Source organism: Staurois parvus, unplaced genomic scaffold (assembly GCF_062004578.1).
Source record: "Staurois parvus isolate SC_StPar_1 unplaced genomic scaffold, SC_StPar_1.0 ptg000561l, whole genome shotgun sequence".
NCBI classification, from domain to species: domain Eukaryota; kingdom Metazoa; phylum Chordata; class Amphibia; order Anura; family Ranidae; genus Staurois; species Staurois parvus.
In genome coordinates this window covers 4,664,409-4,683,070 of record NW_028318357.1, presented here as the reverse complement: position 1 = coordinate 4,683,070, position 18,662 = coordinate 4,664,409, and the positions used below count along the sequence as shown (strand labels likewise).

Below are 18,662 nucleotides of genomic sequence, written 5' to 3'. Positions count from 1 at the left end.
AAGATGTTTGGAACAACCTACCTGCCGAGTTCCTTTAAAAACTGTGCAAGCATACCTTGAAGGATTATCGCTGTTTTAATGGTAAAGTGTAGTCACACCAGATATTGATTTAAGTTGAATTTCTCTTCTGTTCATTTACTTTCCATTTTGTTCATTGATAAAAATAAACTATTAACACATTGATTTCTGAAAGCATTACTTTACTGGACTTTTTCACACCTGCCTAAAACTTTTGCACAGTACTGTATATCACTATGTGGTTTTGCTTTCCACTCAGTTCCAAATATGTATTGTAAAAATATGCTAGAAAAATTGATAGAGAATTCTCGTGGAGAAGACAAGGCCTGCCAGAAAGATCAAGTTGTGGTTAGGCTACTTGCACCTACACATCCTGCTGCTCTCAGTTTACAAAATATAAAGGTCCAGATTTACAATAGAACACCTGATAAATATTAATTTGCATGCAGATCCCAGAAAAGAGATATCCTCAATTACTTCAGTGATAATACTTGGCCTTGGCCTGAGCAGCACCTCACAGTATTTATTTTCCTGCCCTACATGTGCTCAGTTTTCTGGATGAATGACAGCCTCCCTTCCTGTTATCCTAGCCAGTCATGGCCCAAGTCCATGAGGACAATGAACGAGAAGCAGAAATTAGATGAGCTAATCTGTCATGTTTTCACTGCACAGCAGAGATAAAAGTTGGAAACTGCAAGAAGCGGATACCATGTCAAAATTGTCAAATTCAGGTATTTACACTGCTTCAATTAGGAAAAAACATACACTGCTCAAAAAAATTAAAGGAACACTTTTTAATCAGATTATAGCGTCAAGTCAATTAAACTCCTGGGATATTGATCTGGTCAGGTAAGTTGCAGAGGGGGTTGTTAATCAGTTTCAGCTGCTTTGGTGTTAATGAAATTAACATGTGCACTAGATGGACAACAATGAGACAATCCCCAAAACAGGAATGGTTTTTACAGGTGGAGGCCACTGACATTTTTTTCCCTACTCATCTTTTCTGTTTTTCACTAGTTTTGCATTTGTCTAGGATCAGTCTCACTACTGGTAGCATGAGGTGATATCTGAACCCTACAGAGGTTGCACAGGTACTCCAACTCCTCTAGGATGGCACATCAATACATGCCACTGCCAAAAGGTTTGCTGTGTCTCCCAGCACAGTCTCAACAGCATGGAGGAGATGCCAAGAGACACGCAGTTACTCTAGGAGAGCTGGACAGGGCCGTAGAAGGTGCCTAATCCATCAGCAGGACCAGTATCTGCTCCTTTGTGCAAGGTGGAGCAGGATGAGCATTGCCAGAGCCCTACAAAATGACCTCCAGCAGGCCACTGGTGTGAATGTCTCTGACCAATCAGATACAGACTTTATGAGGGTGGCCTGAGGACCAGACATCCTCTAGTGGGCCCTGTGCTCACTGCCTGGCACCATAGAGCCCCCGATTGGCATTTGCCATGGAACACCAGAATTGGCAGGTCCACCACTGGTGCCCTGTGCTTTTCTCAGATGAGAGCAGGTTCACCCTGAGCACATGTGACAGACGTGAAAGGGTCTGGAGAATGTTATGCTGCCTGTAACATCGTTCAGCATGACCGTTTTGGTGGTGGGTCAGTGATGGTCTGGGGAAGTATATCCATGGACGGACACACAGACCTCTACAGGCTAGACAATGGCATCCTGACTACCATTAGGTATCGGGATGAAATCCTTTTCAAAATGTTCCTTTAATTTTTTTGAGCAGTGTACATTTAACGATAGATTTAATGTGATAAAGCTAAATGAATTAGTGTTTTTTTTTTTTTTAAACTGCCTTATGTAGAGCTTTAAGAATTATTTTTACTATTGTCTGTCATAGGCAAAGATTAAGGGCTCATGAACAGTACCACCAAAACCTTGTGAAGCACGAACAGCTTGGTGCATTATTACTTACTGGCAATGGCATTTCTATAAACTCCTCCTCAATGGCCAAGACGTGGATTGCTCCTCTTATCTGAACTGGGCAAAAAGAAAAATGGTAAAAACCCATAGTCAGAAATATAGGTCTGCTGTGAGGAAGTTGTGGAAATCACATTTCTTGTTAGTAATGGAAACTTCTTTAGCATCCTCCAAGACAGCCATGACTAAATGGTATATTACCTATGAGAGAATTTACTATTGGGTGGGATCCTGCAATTTTAATTTGCTGACACCAATGCATTCTCTGCACAAGCCATGGAAACTGAGTGAGCTCAGCAGGCTTAAAATGTTTTTTTCGGAACCTGTAGCCATTCTTATATGTAGAAATAAGGAGGGTTTAAATTAAAAGTTGGAGAGCAGGAACATTTCATGATGCACAAAACAATTTATCAAAATACATGTTTCAATTTCAGCTCTCCAATGTAGAAATTACAATTTGATGCGGATTGCTTGCTGTTGACAGCAAGAAATTGTCTTGTTGCCGTAATTGTTAACTATAAACCCCAAAGCTATTTAAAGTTCCAAGATTTTCAAACCTTTGAAATTAAACAATCAGCTTGGTAGCTTCAAGCATACTGTATATTTCTGGCATCATAGGCTCCAAATAGGTTTCTGCCCACACCAAGGGATGGAAGGAAGATGAAGTTATGAAACCTTTAAGGTTGAAAGTAAGGTTCAGTTTCAAGCATGGTCTTGGGCTGGATATTTCTACAGAGGGTCTGTATCAATCCCAAGGCAGCAGGTGTTAATACTTTGAGTTACACAGTTGAAGATGTGAATTGTTGTCAAATCACCAGGGTAGAGATGTTAAAAAGGCATTATATGAGGGTGATAGTTTACATTACATGATGGTAGTTCTAGTTTGATGTAGAAACCAGTTGTTTTCTCTGTCCAAAATGTGCACCTCATTGGCCTTGAAGGCTTGTTCATGTCAGTGAGCCTTGTTGAATCTATGACCACTGGTGTGCTGATCCTAGCACATTGAGCTGTTCTTTTTCCCCCCACAGAATTGTATTGAAAGGTCACGAATTGCATTTTAACCACTTCAATATCGGGCACTTTTACCCCCTTCCTGCCAAGGCCAATTTTCAAGTTTCAGAGCTCTCACACTTTGGGTACAGTGTTGCATGACCATGCAATTGTCATTCAAACTAAAATTTTATCATTTTGTTCAACAACTAGAGCTTTTTTTTTGGTGGTATTTAATTAACACTGGGTTTTTTATTTTTTGCTAAATTAACAAAAAGAAAAAAAACCCACGTTTTTGTTTGTTATAAAAGTTGGCAAATAAATAATTGTTCTTCATAAAATTTAGGCCAAGATGTATTCTGCTATATTTTTTTGGTGAAAATAACCCAAATCAGTATTTATTATTTAGTCTGTAGGAAAGTTATGGAGTTCACAAACTATGGGATATATCTGAAAATTTATCAATCCTGAAGTACTGACAGCCAATCTAATTTCTTGAGGCCCATAAATGTCAGATCAGTACAGATATCCCCCAAATGACCACTTTTTGCAAAGTAGAAAGTCCAACGTATTTCATAAGAGGCATGGCGAGTTTTTGAAGTTGTAATTTTTTTGTCATAATTTTTCAGAAAATGAAGAAATTAAAAAAATTATTTTCACAATTTTTTTTTTTTACACACGGACACCAGTGCAGTACAGCGTCAGGATATAACTGGTGTGGTGGTGATCAGGAACACTGGTGACAGTACAAAAATTTTATTTTAATATTATATTTTTTCTTTAAGATTTTTATTTCCATATTGCACTATGACCAAAGTAGTATAATGTTACCATAGTAACATTGTACTACTTTGGGGAAGTGATCAGTATTTTTTTTTTTTTTTTTACACAATTTGATTACTTATAGCAAAGAATTTGTTTGCTATAAGCAAGCACTTAACTGAATGAAATCGATTCATTCAGGTTTTTTTTGTTGTGATTAGCTGTGATTGGCCATTGCTAATCACATGACACAGATGGGCTGTGATTGGCATGCATTTGCTCGCTGTGACCATGCATAAAAGGAAGCCATCCATTGTATACAACTGCCATGTGACCTGCTGTGCTTGGTCACATCAGGTCACATGGTACTGGCAAAGGGGCCGATACACAGATTTGTCATCAGCCTTGTCCGAGGTACACGGTTGGTGACAGATCTTGCCAGTGTGGTCCTGCGGGCACACGCAAAGCACAATCCAGGAAGGAAGTCATACGACGAAGTGTTCGCCTGGCCGTCATTTGACCATAGGCAAGTGGTTAAACTGGTTGTAAACTCTGTTTTTTAATTTTACCTACAGGTAAGCTTATTATAAAGCTTACCAGTAGGTAAAATTAATATCTCCTAAACGTGCACTGTTTAGGAGATATTCTCTCTTCATTCAATCCAGTGCATGAGCTCTGAAGGAACGGCCTACCCATATCGTTCCTTCAGAACTGTGTGCAATGGCCTGGGACTCCCGCGCGCATGGAAGACTGGTGAAGATGGAAATGTCTACAGCGGTTACAACGCACCTTGCAGGGGGACTTTTTTTTTTTATATAATTTTATTTATTAAAGCAGTGTTGTGATCGGATAACATTGGAAACAAGGCATTTAGCCTTATCTATGCATTGGGCTGTGCTGAAATTAGCGGACAGCGTAGCCCCAACACATCCAATGTGAATAGGCCCTAATAGAATGTTCCCTTTTGAGGATTAGCAAGACTGATGATCCCTGACCTGCAGAATTTGTCCCTCTATTTTAGGCCATCAATTGATGAGTGGTTGTTGCTGCTGACTTTTAATAAAAGGACACTCACGTGTTAAGGGGTCCAGCGCCATCCTCACCTAAACCCGGTCTTTGCTGTTCTTCGGGTCCCCGGCACCAACATGTTTACTGTGGGCAGCCAGCTGCTCAGTGCGTGAGCTGCACTGTTCTTTGTGAATGGTCCTGCAGCCTTCTGAGACCTGTGACGTGTCCCAGAAGGTTGTGGGGAGTAGGGGGTGGAGGGAGAACTTCCAATGGATCACCACGGTGATCCACCAATACAAAAAAGTTACAAAAATTGAAGAGGAACAGGGCATAAAGTAGAAATTCCCCTTTAAGATGAAGTTACGCATTAAGGATTGTATGACTATGCTCTGCTACAATTAGGGTACTGGCTCTCAACTAGGGTCACAGAGACCATAGAGGACACTTTAAATTAGTTTCAGAGAGTACTTCTAATTTTGTATATCAAGTTCAAAGTACAAAGATGAGCTTTACAAATCCACCATACAGAGAGTACAGAGAAACTGTAGATCAACAGCCCAAAACTAATTTCACAGTGATCATTTTACTCTTTAAAATTAGTTTATTAAGTTTACAGTGAAAATATTTACAAAGTAATATACACAAAAACATGTTTACTAACAATTTACATATCACACAAAAAAATAAGGTGATTTAAATTGAACCTGTAACCAAAACCTTTGGAGTTTTATTGGCCCAGTGCAGAGGTGCATTTTCGCGGGATTTCAAGTGCTTTCTTTCCTGATAGGTAGTGTTGAGACATGGTGACGTCACTTGCACCTCTGGGAAGTGTTGGAAGCTGGAACCAAGTTAAGCGTTTTAAAATGCCTCTATAGGCGATCTGATGTCGGGGGGGCTTTCAGTAAAGTCTACTTATTTTCATGGAAGGTCTCCTTAAAGAAAATAAAGCGATGGCTGATGTTTTGACTTTAAATTTGTTTTTCTCCCAGAAAACTGAAGTAGTAAATATGACATTACTGAAACCGAGCCACAGTAAGAGAAAACCAGTGTAGGAACAGATTCATACAGCTCAATTTCAGCTTTCTTTTTCACATCCAGGCTGGTGTTGATGAAATATCTTTCTGAGGCTGAAAAACAACCAAAAGAAAAATACAGTTGTATCGTTTTTTTGCACCAATATCAGAATTATTTATAGGTTGTAGAACAATAGCCCAATACGCTAAAAAAACGTAATGGCCAAATCACCCAAATCAGGCTTTTATATTTTTTGGAATGTTAAACTAAGCCCTAGTTCACATCAATGCGACTCGCCACTGTGAAGTTGCATCCAATGTATGTGTATGGCCCCGCTCTAATATACTCACTCAAGACCCTATCTCAAGACAGAACCAGAGTGTTGCAATAGCAAAGGGTATGTCAACCCTAGCATTTCTTAGACTTCAATGATTGCACCTACTTGGTGAAACTCCCCTTACCCTGTCCACAAGGCTACTTAACCAACCATCTACCCTCACTGCTTTATCCAGACCTGGTGTCAGCACACAGTAGCAAAATAAAATCAGCCAGTGACAGCTCCTCTGGGCTGGGCATTCAGCAGTGGACTAAAGCCCCAAATTATAAAAGCTACTCTGTTACAAAAACTGAAAGAGAAGAAGTTGTACTGATCAGATGGTAATGAGTTGGTAGTTACACAGAAAAGAACCAGATGGCAAAAAAATTAATTTTACCTTGGAACCTGAAATGTACCAGCCTGGAGAACCAATGCTCGTTTTTCAGTAGATTGATAAATATTTGGCTGAAATGTTTGCATTACAAGAGACTCACTGAATGGGCCAATGAGTACCAGCACCTGCTTTCACGGACGTAGGAAGATACAAATTGTGGGCACAGATTTTGGGGTTAAAAAACAAAACAAAACAAAAAAAAAAACTTACCTAGTGATTGGTTTAAATAAATCATCCCATGAAACTGTGCCCTGATTAAAGGTGGGGATTCTTGGTCTACCCTACAACTACTATCCATGTTCCTATAGAGGTATTTGAAAAAGAAATAGAACTCTATGGTCTGCTAAAATAAAATCATTTACATAAAAAACTATGATCGGCTCTATGCAACTCTGAATAAAATAGAATGTAGGATTGATGAAATATGCCTGAATAACATAATACATGATGATGAAATATGCCAGATAGAAGCTATCTAGGAGTGGCTGTAGTAATCAAGAAGCGACATGACAACTGGTGGATTACAGCAATGACAACTGTGTGATTCATAAATAGGAGTGTAATAATAAATACATCTATTTTGTTAAGCCAATACATGCACCAAATTAAAGTGCCTTCAATATATGAGATAAAAGTTATTGGTTAGCCAACTCGTTCTATCTCAGTTCCTTTTTCCTCTCTCGCCTCAGCTTCTCCCTTAATCTGCACCAATAAAAACAGCTTGTTTATGCACAAAACCAAGCTATGCAGTGGAATAATGTACTTATAGGACGTCTTGGGGTGAGCTCTTGCCAAAATGTGCGTTTATACACCGCATATCTATACATTAAAGCAGACTTCATTAGAAACCACTGCCATGTTTTCCCTGTCTTTGAAAACATATACTTTGTATTTATATACGTAAACTGAGACATATTTACTCACTACATGTGCAGGTTTTGCTTCCTGCTTAGTACTTCAGTAATCCTCACAACGCAAGTCCAAGGGTTGGTCAGTCAACCCACTTAAGACAATGTAATGCCTTTGAGGCAGGTACTTATTTTACATATTGCTAAAGAGGAAGATGAAGTAACTACAGGAAAATACGAAAGGGCTAAACTACAAATCTCTGCAATTATTACATTGGCAAAATGTAAAAAAGTCACATAAACACTAACTAAAAAGGAATACATGATGTTCCTGTGTATAGTGCTACAGAAGGGGTTAATGGGGATTAAGCTGGATGTGAAATGGCTAAGGCATATATATATATAAAAAAAAAAAGTCTATTTTTGTCTAGCATCATCTCTTACTCTATACAGTTTTCTTACACAAAATGGGATTTTTGTACTCACATTAAAATCACAGAAGTCTAAATCCTTGGCGTTATACTGCCGCCTACAGGAGAATTGGACACCAGCAAATGAAAAAATCACCTATAAAGCCAGGCCAGGGTATAACCTCTCCTACTACCTGCACGCCTCAGTATCAACAGCATGTTCATAAATAGATGGGGGGGTCCTCAATGGATTCCAGGAAAAGGAATTTCTTTTTGGAGAACTGGGGCCAGGCAGAGGGATGGAAAAACAATTTCCTGATCGAGGGAGAAACACAAGACTACCTTTGTGCAAGACCAAAAAGGGCTCCTTGAATGATAAAACCATCAGCTCAAAACACTCATCTAGCTGAGGTGATGGCCACATAAAATATTACCTTGTGGCATAAAGACAGAAAGGTCTCCAATAGGTTCAAATTGGGGCTTCTGAAGTGACAAAAGAATTGACATTCAAATCCCACTAAGACAAAGGGGATTGGACTGGGGGGACAGGGGAATCACACTGTAGACCCCCCTGGACAAAGGTTTTAATCAGAGAGTTGGAAGCCAATGGTGTCTGAAACAAGCTGAACATAGATGGCCCAAAATGTGCCACATACTTGTTTAACTTAGACCGACATAATATTTGACATGGTGGGATTTTTAAGGCACAACAAAATGATTTTCTTTAAAAACAAAGTTTATTTGCACAAAAATCTCTTTAAAATATATTATTCTCATTAAATGTTGCTGTATAAAACCGCATTTAAATCATGTATTCTCTAATTTGCACTGCATTTCAAGTATCGTATAAAATATAATAACAAATTCAGATTCTCAAAAGCTCGATGCGTTTCTTTATCCACTTCATCAGGAGCTAAAGATGAATGCTTCTGAATGTGAAAACATACACTGTTAACACATATTACATTCCATTCAGTGCACTGAATTTGTGTTGTATTGTATACCATATTTAACATGCAATGCAAATTAGAGAATACATTATTTCAATCTGGTTTTATACAACAAAATTTGATAAGAATATTATATTTTAAAGAGATTTTATACAAATAAACTGTGTTTTTAAAGAGAATAATTTTTGTTGTGCCTTAAAAAAAATCCCACTTTGTCGAATATATGTGTGTCTGAAACAAAATCTGGTTCTTGACCAAACATTGAGTGAGGATCACTGGAATGCCCTACATTTCAAAATCCTGTGGAGCAAGCAGAAAAGAAGGTTTAGGGGAACAAAGGCACTCATTAGGGTAGGCACACCTTTGGGCCCAGAGACCACTCTGCCAGGTCCAGATGTTGCAGGCTTAAGAAATCTGCCTGCCAACTGTCTGTGCTGGGAATGTAAACGACAAGAATGAAACTTGAAGTTCTGCTCAGGACACAATCAACTCTACCTCTCTTGCCACAGTGACACTTCTTGGCTCCTTCCTGATTATTAATGCACACTACTACATTGGCATTGTATGAGTGGATCTTAATTTGGTAGGCCTCCAACAGGTTGATCCAATTCTGCAGGGATAGCCAGATTGCCTGAAGCTCCGAGATATTGAACAGGAGAGGAAACAAGTCCCTTGCACCAACAAACTGCCTAGGAATCCCCTAGTTAGACACGATTCTCCAGAATATAGGAACAAACAGCTTCCCTGATTACACCACCAGTTGCTGAACCCACCAAACCAGGGGCATCCTGATTCTGCACATCAGCTGGATCGGGTTGTCCAGAGACACTGATGACAGAGTATTGTGCAGATCCCTGTAGTGGAATTGGGCAAAGGGAACCACCTTGAAGGCGGCTACCTGGAACCCCAAGACCCTCATGCAAATGCAGAGGGTCAGACAATATCTTGACTGAAGAGCATGGTTTTGAGACAGAGTACACATTTATCCTAGGGAACTAAAACTTTGGCCTAGAAGTGATCAGAACCAGCCCCATATACCTCAAGCAATTAGTGAGACTCAACATTGCTTTCTGAAGGTTTAGTATTTACCTGAACATCTGCAACTTCTGGACAGTCAGAGACCCATTTGTCCTTCGGAGCCCTAACCAACTGTTCCAAAAACAGGCTGCCAAGTGCTAAGCACTTTGGTGAACATCCAAGGTGTAGTAGACAAACTGAATGGGTAGGGCCACAAACTGAAAGTGCAAAAGATGCTACAGAAACAACTGAGAAAATGCAGTTGAGCTGGGAAGCCTCTGAAAAATCTCTGAAACCTTTCTGCAACATGGACTAAGGCTTTAACTCCTTGCTCTAAAATTCCAGAGAGGGCACAATGAGGATCAGCAGGCTGTTGGGGAGACACATGGAGGCTTGATGTCAGAAAATTGAGAGTAGGCAGGGTACGAAACTCAAGTTTGTAGTCTGAGACACCACCCCATTCACCTAAGCATTGTGGATGCAAGACTTCCACGTGGCAATTAAGGTTACTCTCTCAACCCCCTCCTCCTCTGGAAAGTAAGCGTACATCTTCAAGGCTGAAAATCCACTGACAAGCCCTCCTCGCATGGGGTGCCAGACCTTGTGGATGGGTGGGGCACCATTCTGGGGTGGTGGTCACAATGTTGAAGTTCAGGACTGTTTCTGGAGTCCACCATTTTATTTCCTTATTGGAACCTCTCCCCCTCTCCTTGGTCTCAAAAACTATGTCACTTTCTTCAAATAAATATGTACATGATTGATTGTATGTCTTGGTTCAGATAGACAAGAAGGCTGACAGAAATGGTACAGTGCTGAAGTTCACAAGCTGTCCATGGCAGAGAAAGGAGAGAATATCAAGGAGAGAAGAAAATACACTATTCCTTGTAGAGTTTTTTTGTGTCTCCCGGGCAGCAAAGTTTATCCTGTCACCTCTCCGGCTTTTCTTTTCTCCCTCTCTAATCTGTCTGTGCTTGGAACATTCTGTGTCATTCCTGTTGCTTTCTCCCCCCCATCAGCCACAGTAAATCTTAAAGCCGTCTGGTGATCGGCCTCTAGTGGCTCTAATTTTAGGCAAAGTGCCAAGAATAGAGAGCAACTAAGTATGTGTAGAGCAGGGTTAGACAATATACTACTGGATTTTAAACCATGTAGGCATTTATTTTTAAAGCTTTACATAACTATATCTACAGAAGGGGCCAGCCTGAAGTAATCTAGCAGGACCTAATTTTCTGACTAAAGTTCCACTTTATTGCTGCATGGAGTGCACAAGCATAGGACATTTTAAATACATGCATAAGAACCTTTATACAGTACCTTGTTGAGTTCTGGGAATATCTCAAGCATTACAATATCTAGTAGAACATAAGACAGCTGAAAAATAACACAGATGCTATTAATACATATTGTTTGGACTATATTCTTATCACGATGTTAATAGAAATGAGCATGAAAAAAAAAAAAAAAAAAAAAAAAAAGTGTTCTTCTGAAGCTGACCATACACATATTACAACATATTTTATACAACATAAAAATAGTTTATAGCAAGAACTTTGCAACATTGACTAAAATGTTATTTCAAATCTATTTAAGCAAATTTCTGGAGGTCTGTGACTAATAAAACAGTTAAGCTGATAAGCAAATGTTTGATTTTAAAGCCCTACTCTACCTTTAGGAAAAAAGCAGTTCTGCAAATAATCATATAGTAAAGGTTTACTTTTAACACAGCAAAATATGATCTCCTGGAGCTTAACAATGTCCTGTGTCCAAGGTAATGGGCTGCAGAGCCAGACCCCTGCATTCTGTATAAGAGCAGCAGTCTTTGTGACAGGGTCCCATGTGTGCCCTCCACTTACTTAGACCTACAGCTCCCCTATTAGCAAAGCTTGCACTCCCTGCTGATTCGGGAGCTTTGAGCCAGTGGGCAAAGAGGGGAAGAGTAGAGGGAGAGTATAGAGGACTAGTACACAGTGACTGCTGCTCTCACACACATTGTAACCATGATATCTACAGCTTGGACAAAGGACTTGGTTAAGCTGACAGATTTTGTCCTAAATGATTAAAAGTAAGCTCTTTCAGTTTCCTCCAACACAGGGGGCACTGCTAGTTTAAAAATTATCTCATCTCCTAAAGCAGGCAGCCAGAATTTCTACATCTGGGATATAAAGACAAAGATGTCTGCTAGGGGACTGAAGTATCATTAGAGGTCTAAGACTATAAATAAAACAAACAAGTGGCAAGTAAAAGACATGGTATACCTTGTGTCTGAAAAAAAAGTTAGGCCTGAAGTCTGTCCTAGTAAGCATAGTGTAGAAAAAAAGCTTGTGAGCTGTTACCTTGTACTAGTGCTTTATAGTGGGGTCCTAAACCCATAGAGATACTCTAGCACTCCTAGAACACCATTCCCACAGGGTGCACAAGCTCTGCTGGCACTTGTCATTTAACCAGTGTGAATGAAAACTGAGCTTAGTGTAGATTTTGTATAAAATTACCTGTTTGTTAAGTACTGGCTGCTGCAGACCTTCAAAGAGCAATCGAATGCCTTCATATCTGGCTTCATCACCCATACATTTTCCTATTAAATCTAACCAAAAATGAAATAAACATGAGGATTAATTATATAAAAAACATGAATATGTCTATGGCTTTGTTAGGCATGGTCTTCTCATACAAGTTATTAGCAATACAATTGTTACATAATACCATTCTGGTGACATTACAGTGATCATGCACAGCTTTCAAGTTATGTACACAGAGGACTTCTGCTTAGAGATTTCAAATCGTGTTATGCCTGGCACAGCTACACAGGAAGCTTTGGTATCTTCTCTAGAGTTTTGATCATGTGGTCATGACACACAAAGGCTTTCTTCCAGCCTTTGTTGGACATCTTGCTGATCAACCACACAACATGATGACACATTAAAATAACCACAGAGCCACACATCTTTTTACTGGATTGGTAAATCTTCTGATATGGGTTTTTATATTGTGAACCCCACTAATATTACTTTGTGGTCCAATCCTGTGGCTTGGCTTGATCTGTGTCAAGGACTAGGCCCATAGATTCCAAACAATGCATAGGTTCCAGTGCCGATTTCAGGATTAATCCAAGGGCTAAGTTGTCCTCCAGAACCTGTGTTGACTGTTCCCTTAGCAGGAGGTCAAGATATCCCCCCAATAGGAATGCACTAAGACGACAGTAAAGCTAGTACTGGGGCCAGCAGCTTGGTGAGATGCAGAGGTATATCTGTAAGCGCAGAAGTGCAGTGAACCCACAGCAAAGTGCAGGAATTGTGGACGTTTTGGGCCTGAATTAAGACATTTATGGTTGTGGGATCCATGAGGAGGATGCTCTCTTATTGTTTGGAACTGTGAACAGCTGGCAAATGATTAACTAGGGAGGGGACTAGTTTGTAGCCATGGGAAGCCATCTCCCATATCCAAGCATCTGGGCTGCAAGCTTTCCAAGTTTTGCAAAGGTTAGAAGATATCCCCCCACTTTGGAAACTGGAGGCACAACCTCACACTGAAAAAGGGTTTGGTGGACTTGCAGTTCTAAGATTGCAGCTACAATGGGCACCACATATGGGTCTAGACTTGGAGTTTGAGTTTGTGCAGTAATGAAAAATACTTTTCTTGAACTTGAAATACTAGCAATGGGCAAGACTTTCCAGAATGAGCTTTAGGCTTCTTTAAATGAAAAAGATAAGTAGTCTTGTCACCTGTGGCATCCTTGATGAGGGCATACAGGGCAGCTTCAAAGACGTGTTGGTTCTTAAAGGTCAAGAACAGCAAAGACCTTTTAGATGCAGGCTCTGCTGCCAAAGATTTCTCCTCATGTTCAGTAACAGGAGACATATTTGGGAAATGAGATGGAAGACCTCCAACAACCTGTCTAAGTTGTAGTTTAAGGCTGTAGGCATGAACTTCAAACACCCGACCAGAAGATCAACTGCCACAGTGATCAGATGCCCTCCAATAGCCTTAGATCAATCAAGCAAGGTTTGACATATCCAGGTCAATAAGCAAATGATCTGCCAGGGAGAACAAAGCTCTAGATAGGACCTCCAGCTGCCTATTGGTGGGGTCCTTAAAGACAGCTGAATCCTCCACTGGGCTTAAAAAGGTTTGTTCCACAGAGATGACATTTCATTTTTTTTTTTTTTTACAAAAGTCCTACTGAAATAGGTACAGGACTGATAGGTGATTGGAAGGTACAAATATCATATCAGGATGTTTTCAGTCTCCATAAAGGAAAACTGCAAACAGTGTGTGCACCAAGGTGGTCTTGGCAGTCTTAGGAGTGCTAAAGGATCCTAGACTAGGACAGCACTGAACGTGAGTTAAAACTAATCCTCAAGATTTAGACTGGTGTGTACCGCATCAATAAAAGCCGTAACAGTCTCTTTCAAACTGGGAATGATGGCAGAAGACAGACTTCTCAAAGGCAGGCTCATTCTTCAAGGCCTGGAGAAATTTTGCAACAGACAGAGGCTCAGCAGATGACGACTTGGAGGCTACCAATGTACGTCGATTGATCAGATAATGAATCTGCAGAAGAGGTGGGAACCAACACACTTGTGACCAGCAACCATCTGTGCTAATTGAAATACAAAATTCTGCATGACTGTAGTAAAATCCTCCCTGGAGACAGCGTCGGAGGCTGCTACACCTGACGGAGCTTGAGAAGACTATGAAAATGGCACACACTTTAGCAGAGGGGGAAAAAAAAAAAAATCAAGGCAGTCAGTGTAGGTCACATCAGTAGGCATGCAGCACTGGAGTCAGTGGAGTGTGAACTGAAAGCACACAGTACAGCGGGACTGGCTGCCCTGTGTCTAGAATTAAACATGGTGCTCTGCAATGAAGACAGGCATCATAGCTCAAGATCTGAAACAAGGTACTCACAAATCCAATGGTTTGGAAGCAGGTTTAGGGTCAGGAGGCCAAAGATCACAAGGCCACTGTAGGTGGGCAGTAGGAATGGACAAAGGATCAGAGTTCCACATAGATGTTGCAAGTAGAAGCAGCAACGGGATGATGCTTACACACAGCTGAATGGCAGGAAATAACTCACAGAGCATGCACGCATTAATTCACCCAAAGGATGATGTCAACAATTAAAACCTCAGAGACAAACCTTTTATATGGGGAAACTAACAGAAAATGGGAAATTTGAAGGTGCGTAACTGTTTAAGGTAGCTCTTGATGCTCAGCACGAATGGCCTACTCAAAAGGGGATTCTTCAGAGATAGGACAAGCACCAAGGCATTGCCACAGCTCTGGACCTGGAAAGAGCTCCATAGCTAGTTTTTTCATGTAATGTCTGTAAAGCACCACAAGTGGAACCCTGTGGCCAAACATCACATTCCAGGCTTAGCCCCAAAGTCAGGTTGAGTAAATACCAACAAGGATAGCAAATATTTAGAGAACAGTTCAAGCACTGATGTAGCAGGAATCTTATTCAGGGGGAAAAAAAAAATACTTTTTTCACTCCCCCAAGACTCTAGCAAAAAAACTAAGGTATGCCTATATTTTTTTTGTGTTTTCTAGTGTCCTGTAGACTGTATAACCCAACAGTATAATACTTCCCGTATAATCTTCTTTCACTAAAGGGCACACAAAGTAAGCCCAATCCCACCCCCCTCCCCTTTTTCTTTCTTTTCTCCCCCTCCTTCTCACTATCCATCCCCCCAATCCACCTCCCCTCCCGTACCCCCACTCTGCGAAAATATCTAAAAACTTTGGGCGAGCTCCAGCTCTGACAGGATGGCTAGTAGACAGCACCAAATAAATTCATATATAGCATGTTGCAGTGCTGACAAGTCATTGCTGTACCATATGGTTACAGAACACACCCTTCAATTAGTGGTTCATCATACAATTGTTATGCTGCATGTACTACCCTTCTGTTTGCTGCCCCAAATGTCTTAAAAAAAAAAGTAACTAAGTCATTACTGTTATTTTTGGATGCAAACCTTAAAATAAAGAATAAAAAAAAAAACAGCCCAATTTCTGTGTGTAAACTGGAAAGTAATGTTTTGATAGCAGCATTACAATATAATATCAGGTCCATTACAAAAAAAAAACGGATAAAAAGTCCAATTGTATGATTTTAGAGACATCGTGAGAATTTTTTTTTAAAAAGTGCTCAACTGATGTGTATTAAGCGGTTAGGAGCAACATAATTATTACTGCGTTACTGAGAATGACAGAATAATCTCCAAATATATCTTTTATGGCTATACTTATTTATGGATATTTTCTTAATTATTGAAGTAAAAGCTGTAAAAAACAAAACAAGCAAAATAATAACAAAAAACTCAACCTGTTTTAAATAAATATCACATAAGAAAGTAAACCTGGAATGTAGCTCATCATTTCATCAAACGTCTGTTTAGCCCGCTTTTGCTTAACTGCTGTTGTTCGCGGGTCTGTACTTTCACAAAACACAGCATCTAAAAACAAGCACAAAGATTGAAAAATGTTCCATGCAGCATATGACTCTAAACGGTATTCTAAAATCCATTACAAACTATATGGTAACGTGATATAATTATGGTATTAGAGAGCATGAAAGCCACACACCAGAAATATATGGAGTCAACAAACAGTTTTCTGAATATAGCAAGGCAATTATAATAATGGAAACTTTGATGTTTGTGCAAATACAGGTGCATCTCAATAAATTAAAATATTGTCAAAGTTCATTTATTTCAGTAATTCAATTCAAAAAGTGAAACTCATAATATATAGATTCATTACACACAGAGTGATATATTTTAAGCATTTCTTTCTTTTCATTTTGATGATTATGGCTTACAGCTAGTGAAAACCCAAAATCCAGTATCTCAGAAAATTTGAATATTGTGAAAACGTTCAATATTGTAGACTCATGGGGGTTTATTTGCTAAAGCTGGAGAGTGCAAAATCAGACTCACTTCTGCATAGAAACCAATCAGCTTCCAGGTTTCATTGCCAAAGCTTCATTGAACAAGCTGAGGTTAGAAGCTGATTGGTTTCTATGCAGAAGGGAGTCTGATTTTGGACTCTCCAGCTTTAGTAAATAAACCCCATGGTGTCACACTCTAATCGGCTAATTAACTCAAAACACCTGTAAAGATTTAATCGAATAGTTCTATTGATTCTGCCTGTGCCTTTAAAATCCCACAAAGAGAGGGTTTTCCATACATGTTTTACAAGGGATGATGGCACCGATTTCAGTAATAAAATATTAGAGACATGACACAACCTTTGTGAGAATTATAGACGCAAATGGGCCATGCGTTCATGAGGGTTGGTATTATTATAACCATGTATCTATTTATCCTGAAATGGTGTTGTAAATATAAATATAGAGGCATGAATATTGAATTCTGCATATTAGATTTATATGAGTATAGTTTCTAATGATAATATAGCTCTCTCTCATATATATATATATATATATATATATATATATTTCTCCTCCCCTCCCAGTTCTTTAATTTAGCTCAAAGTAGAACACATTAGAGCAGGGGTAGGCAACCTGCGGCTCTCTAGCTGTTGTGGAACTACATTTCCCATGAGGCATTGCAACATTACAAAACTAGACAGTTACAGCTATGACTTGCAGAGGCATGATGGAACTTGTAGTCCTGGAACAGCTGGAGACGCAGGTTGAATACCCCTGCATTAGAGGGAAGACCCCAGCAAGATTACATTCTGGTGTGCAGCATCAATATTTGCTTATAGATGGTGAAGGCATAGGTATGAATGAGTGGAAGGGGTACCTGTGCCCAGAGCAGGCTGTAGGAGATGCACTTGAAGGCTGTAGCAGAGCAGCCACAACTTGCCACTGCCGTAATGTGTAATGAAATATTTAAATGTGTATCTGTCTACTGTGAAGGGTGATACATACCTCTAAGAAGTGTAATCAGTGATACTAGCCGATGCTCTTGACTAAGTTGTTCTAGTTTACATTGAAGGTAGTGGTCTGTGTAGGTTTCAAGTGTGTTTTTAAACAGGATTCTTCCTCCCATTAACAGGTGATGAAACCAGTCAGGGATGTGGAAAATAACCCGGCCTGTTGACAAACCATACAGACCAGATATTAGGAATGTTATACTTTAGCAGTATTTCTGTAATTTACAATACTTTATTTCCCAAGGAGTGTGGAAGCATATTAAAATATACATATGTGAAAGGACATGATTTATTGCTAGCATAATCCCACACTGGCAAAAGAATTCTATTGAACAGCCAGTGCTATCCAAAATTTAGTACTGTCAAATGCACCAGCCTCTAAAAAACTTTTTATAAAAGCATAGCCTACCTTTTACAAATTTTTAATAAATGTACCAATATTAAGGAAAGAAAGAAAAAATTAATTTAATAAATGGCCTGCAGAGCATTGCAATCGCAACCAGTGCACTGTGGTAGCATAGCACAAGCTTCTGCATTGTTTACATGCCAGCCCTAGGTCCATATGGAGGTACAAACCTACCGTTATGAAGCTACAGGACATAATGGTGTCACCGCACTTTTGCCTGATTAAGATTTAAACCCTTCTGCAGCAGCAGCAATAGTAATCTTTTCATTCACATTGTGTGTGCATGCACCACAGTCATGGCTTGAGACTTCACCTGATTCAAAGGATAAACTGGCTACACACAAACACATCTAGAGCAAACATTAGTATAACTAATTCAAGCTTAGAATGAAGAAGCAGTTTATTGCATCTTTTGACTTACCTATGTACATAAGATAGTCATAAACCCCTTCCACAGTCATAACTTCTATGAAGCAATTCTGGTTATGCTTTCTCTCTGTGTTGTCAGATCGGTTGGCATTATTCTTGTATAAGTCATTAAAAAGCTAAGAAACAGACAATATCATATTCAATACAATGCCACTCAAAAGATGTACTGCGACAATAAACGGGTAACTATTTTGAGGTACACATATTTTAGAAACTTATTTTTTAGGCACCTTCACTCACTCTCAGCTAATAAACACTCTAG

The 18,662-nt window shown here is 39.6% G+C and overlaps 1 protein-coding gene across 2 annotated transcripts in view; it reads right to left on the bottom strand.

Moving 5' to 3' along the window:
- Nucleotides 1-5,295: 5,295 nt before the first annotated feature.
- The window catches only part of SNX14 (sorting nexin 14), a 68,564-nt gene continuing 55,197 nt past the window's right edge, over nt 5,296-18,662 (bottom strand). For both annotated transcript variants that reach the window (XM_089691336.1, XM_089691337.1), the window contains 6 exons: nt 18,393-18,516; nt 17,561-17,725; nt 16,023-16,118; nt 12,153-12,244; nt 10,978-11,034; nt 5,296-5,841 (listed from right to left, as the gene is read on the bottom strand). In XM_089691336.1, coding sequence (XP_089547462.1) covers nt 5,803-5,841; nt 10,978-11,034; nt 12,153-12,244; nt 16,023-16,118; nt 17,561-17,725; nt 18,393-18,516 — 573 coding nt within the window. In that variant the 3' untranslated portion in view covers nt 5,296-5,802. The remainder of the gene's footprint in view (nt 5,842-10,977; nt 11,035-12,152; nt 12,245-16,022; nt 16,119-17,560; nt 17,726-18,392; nt 18,517-18,662) is intronic.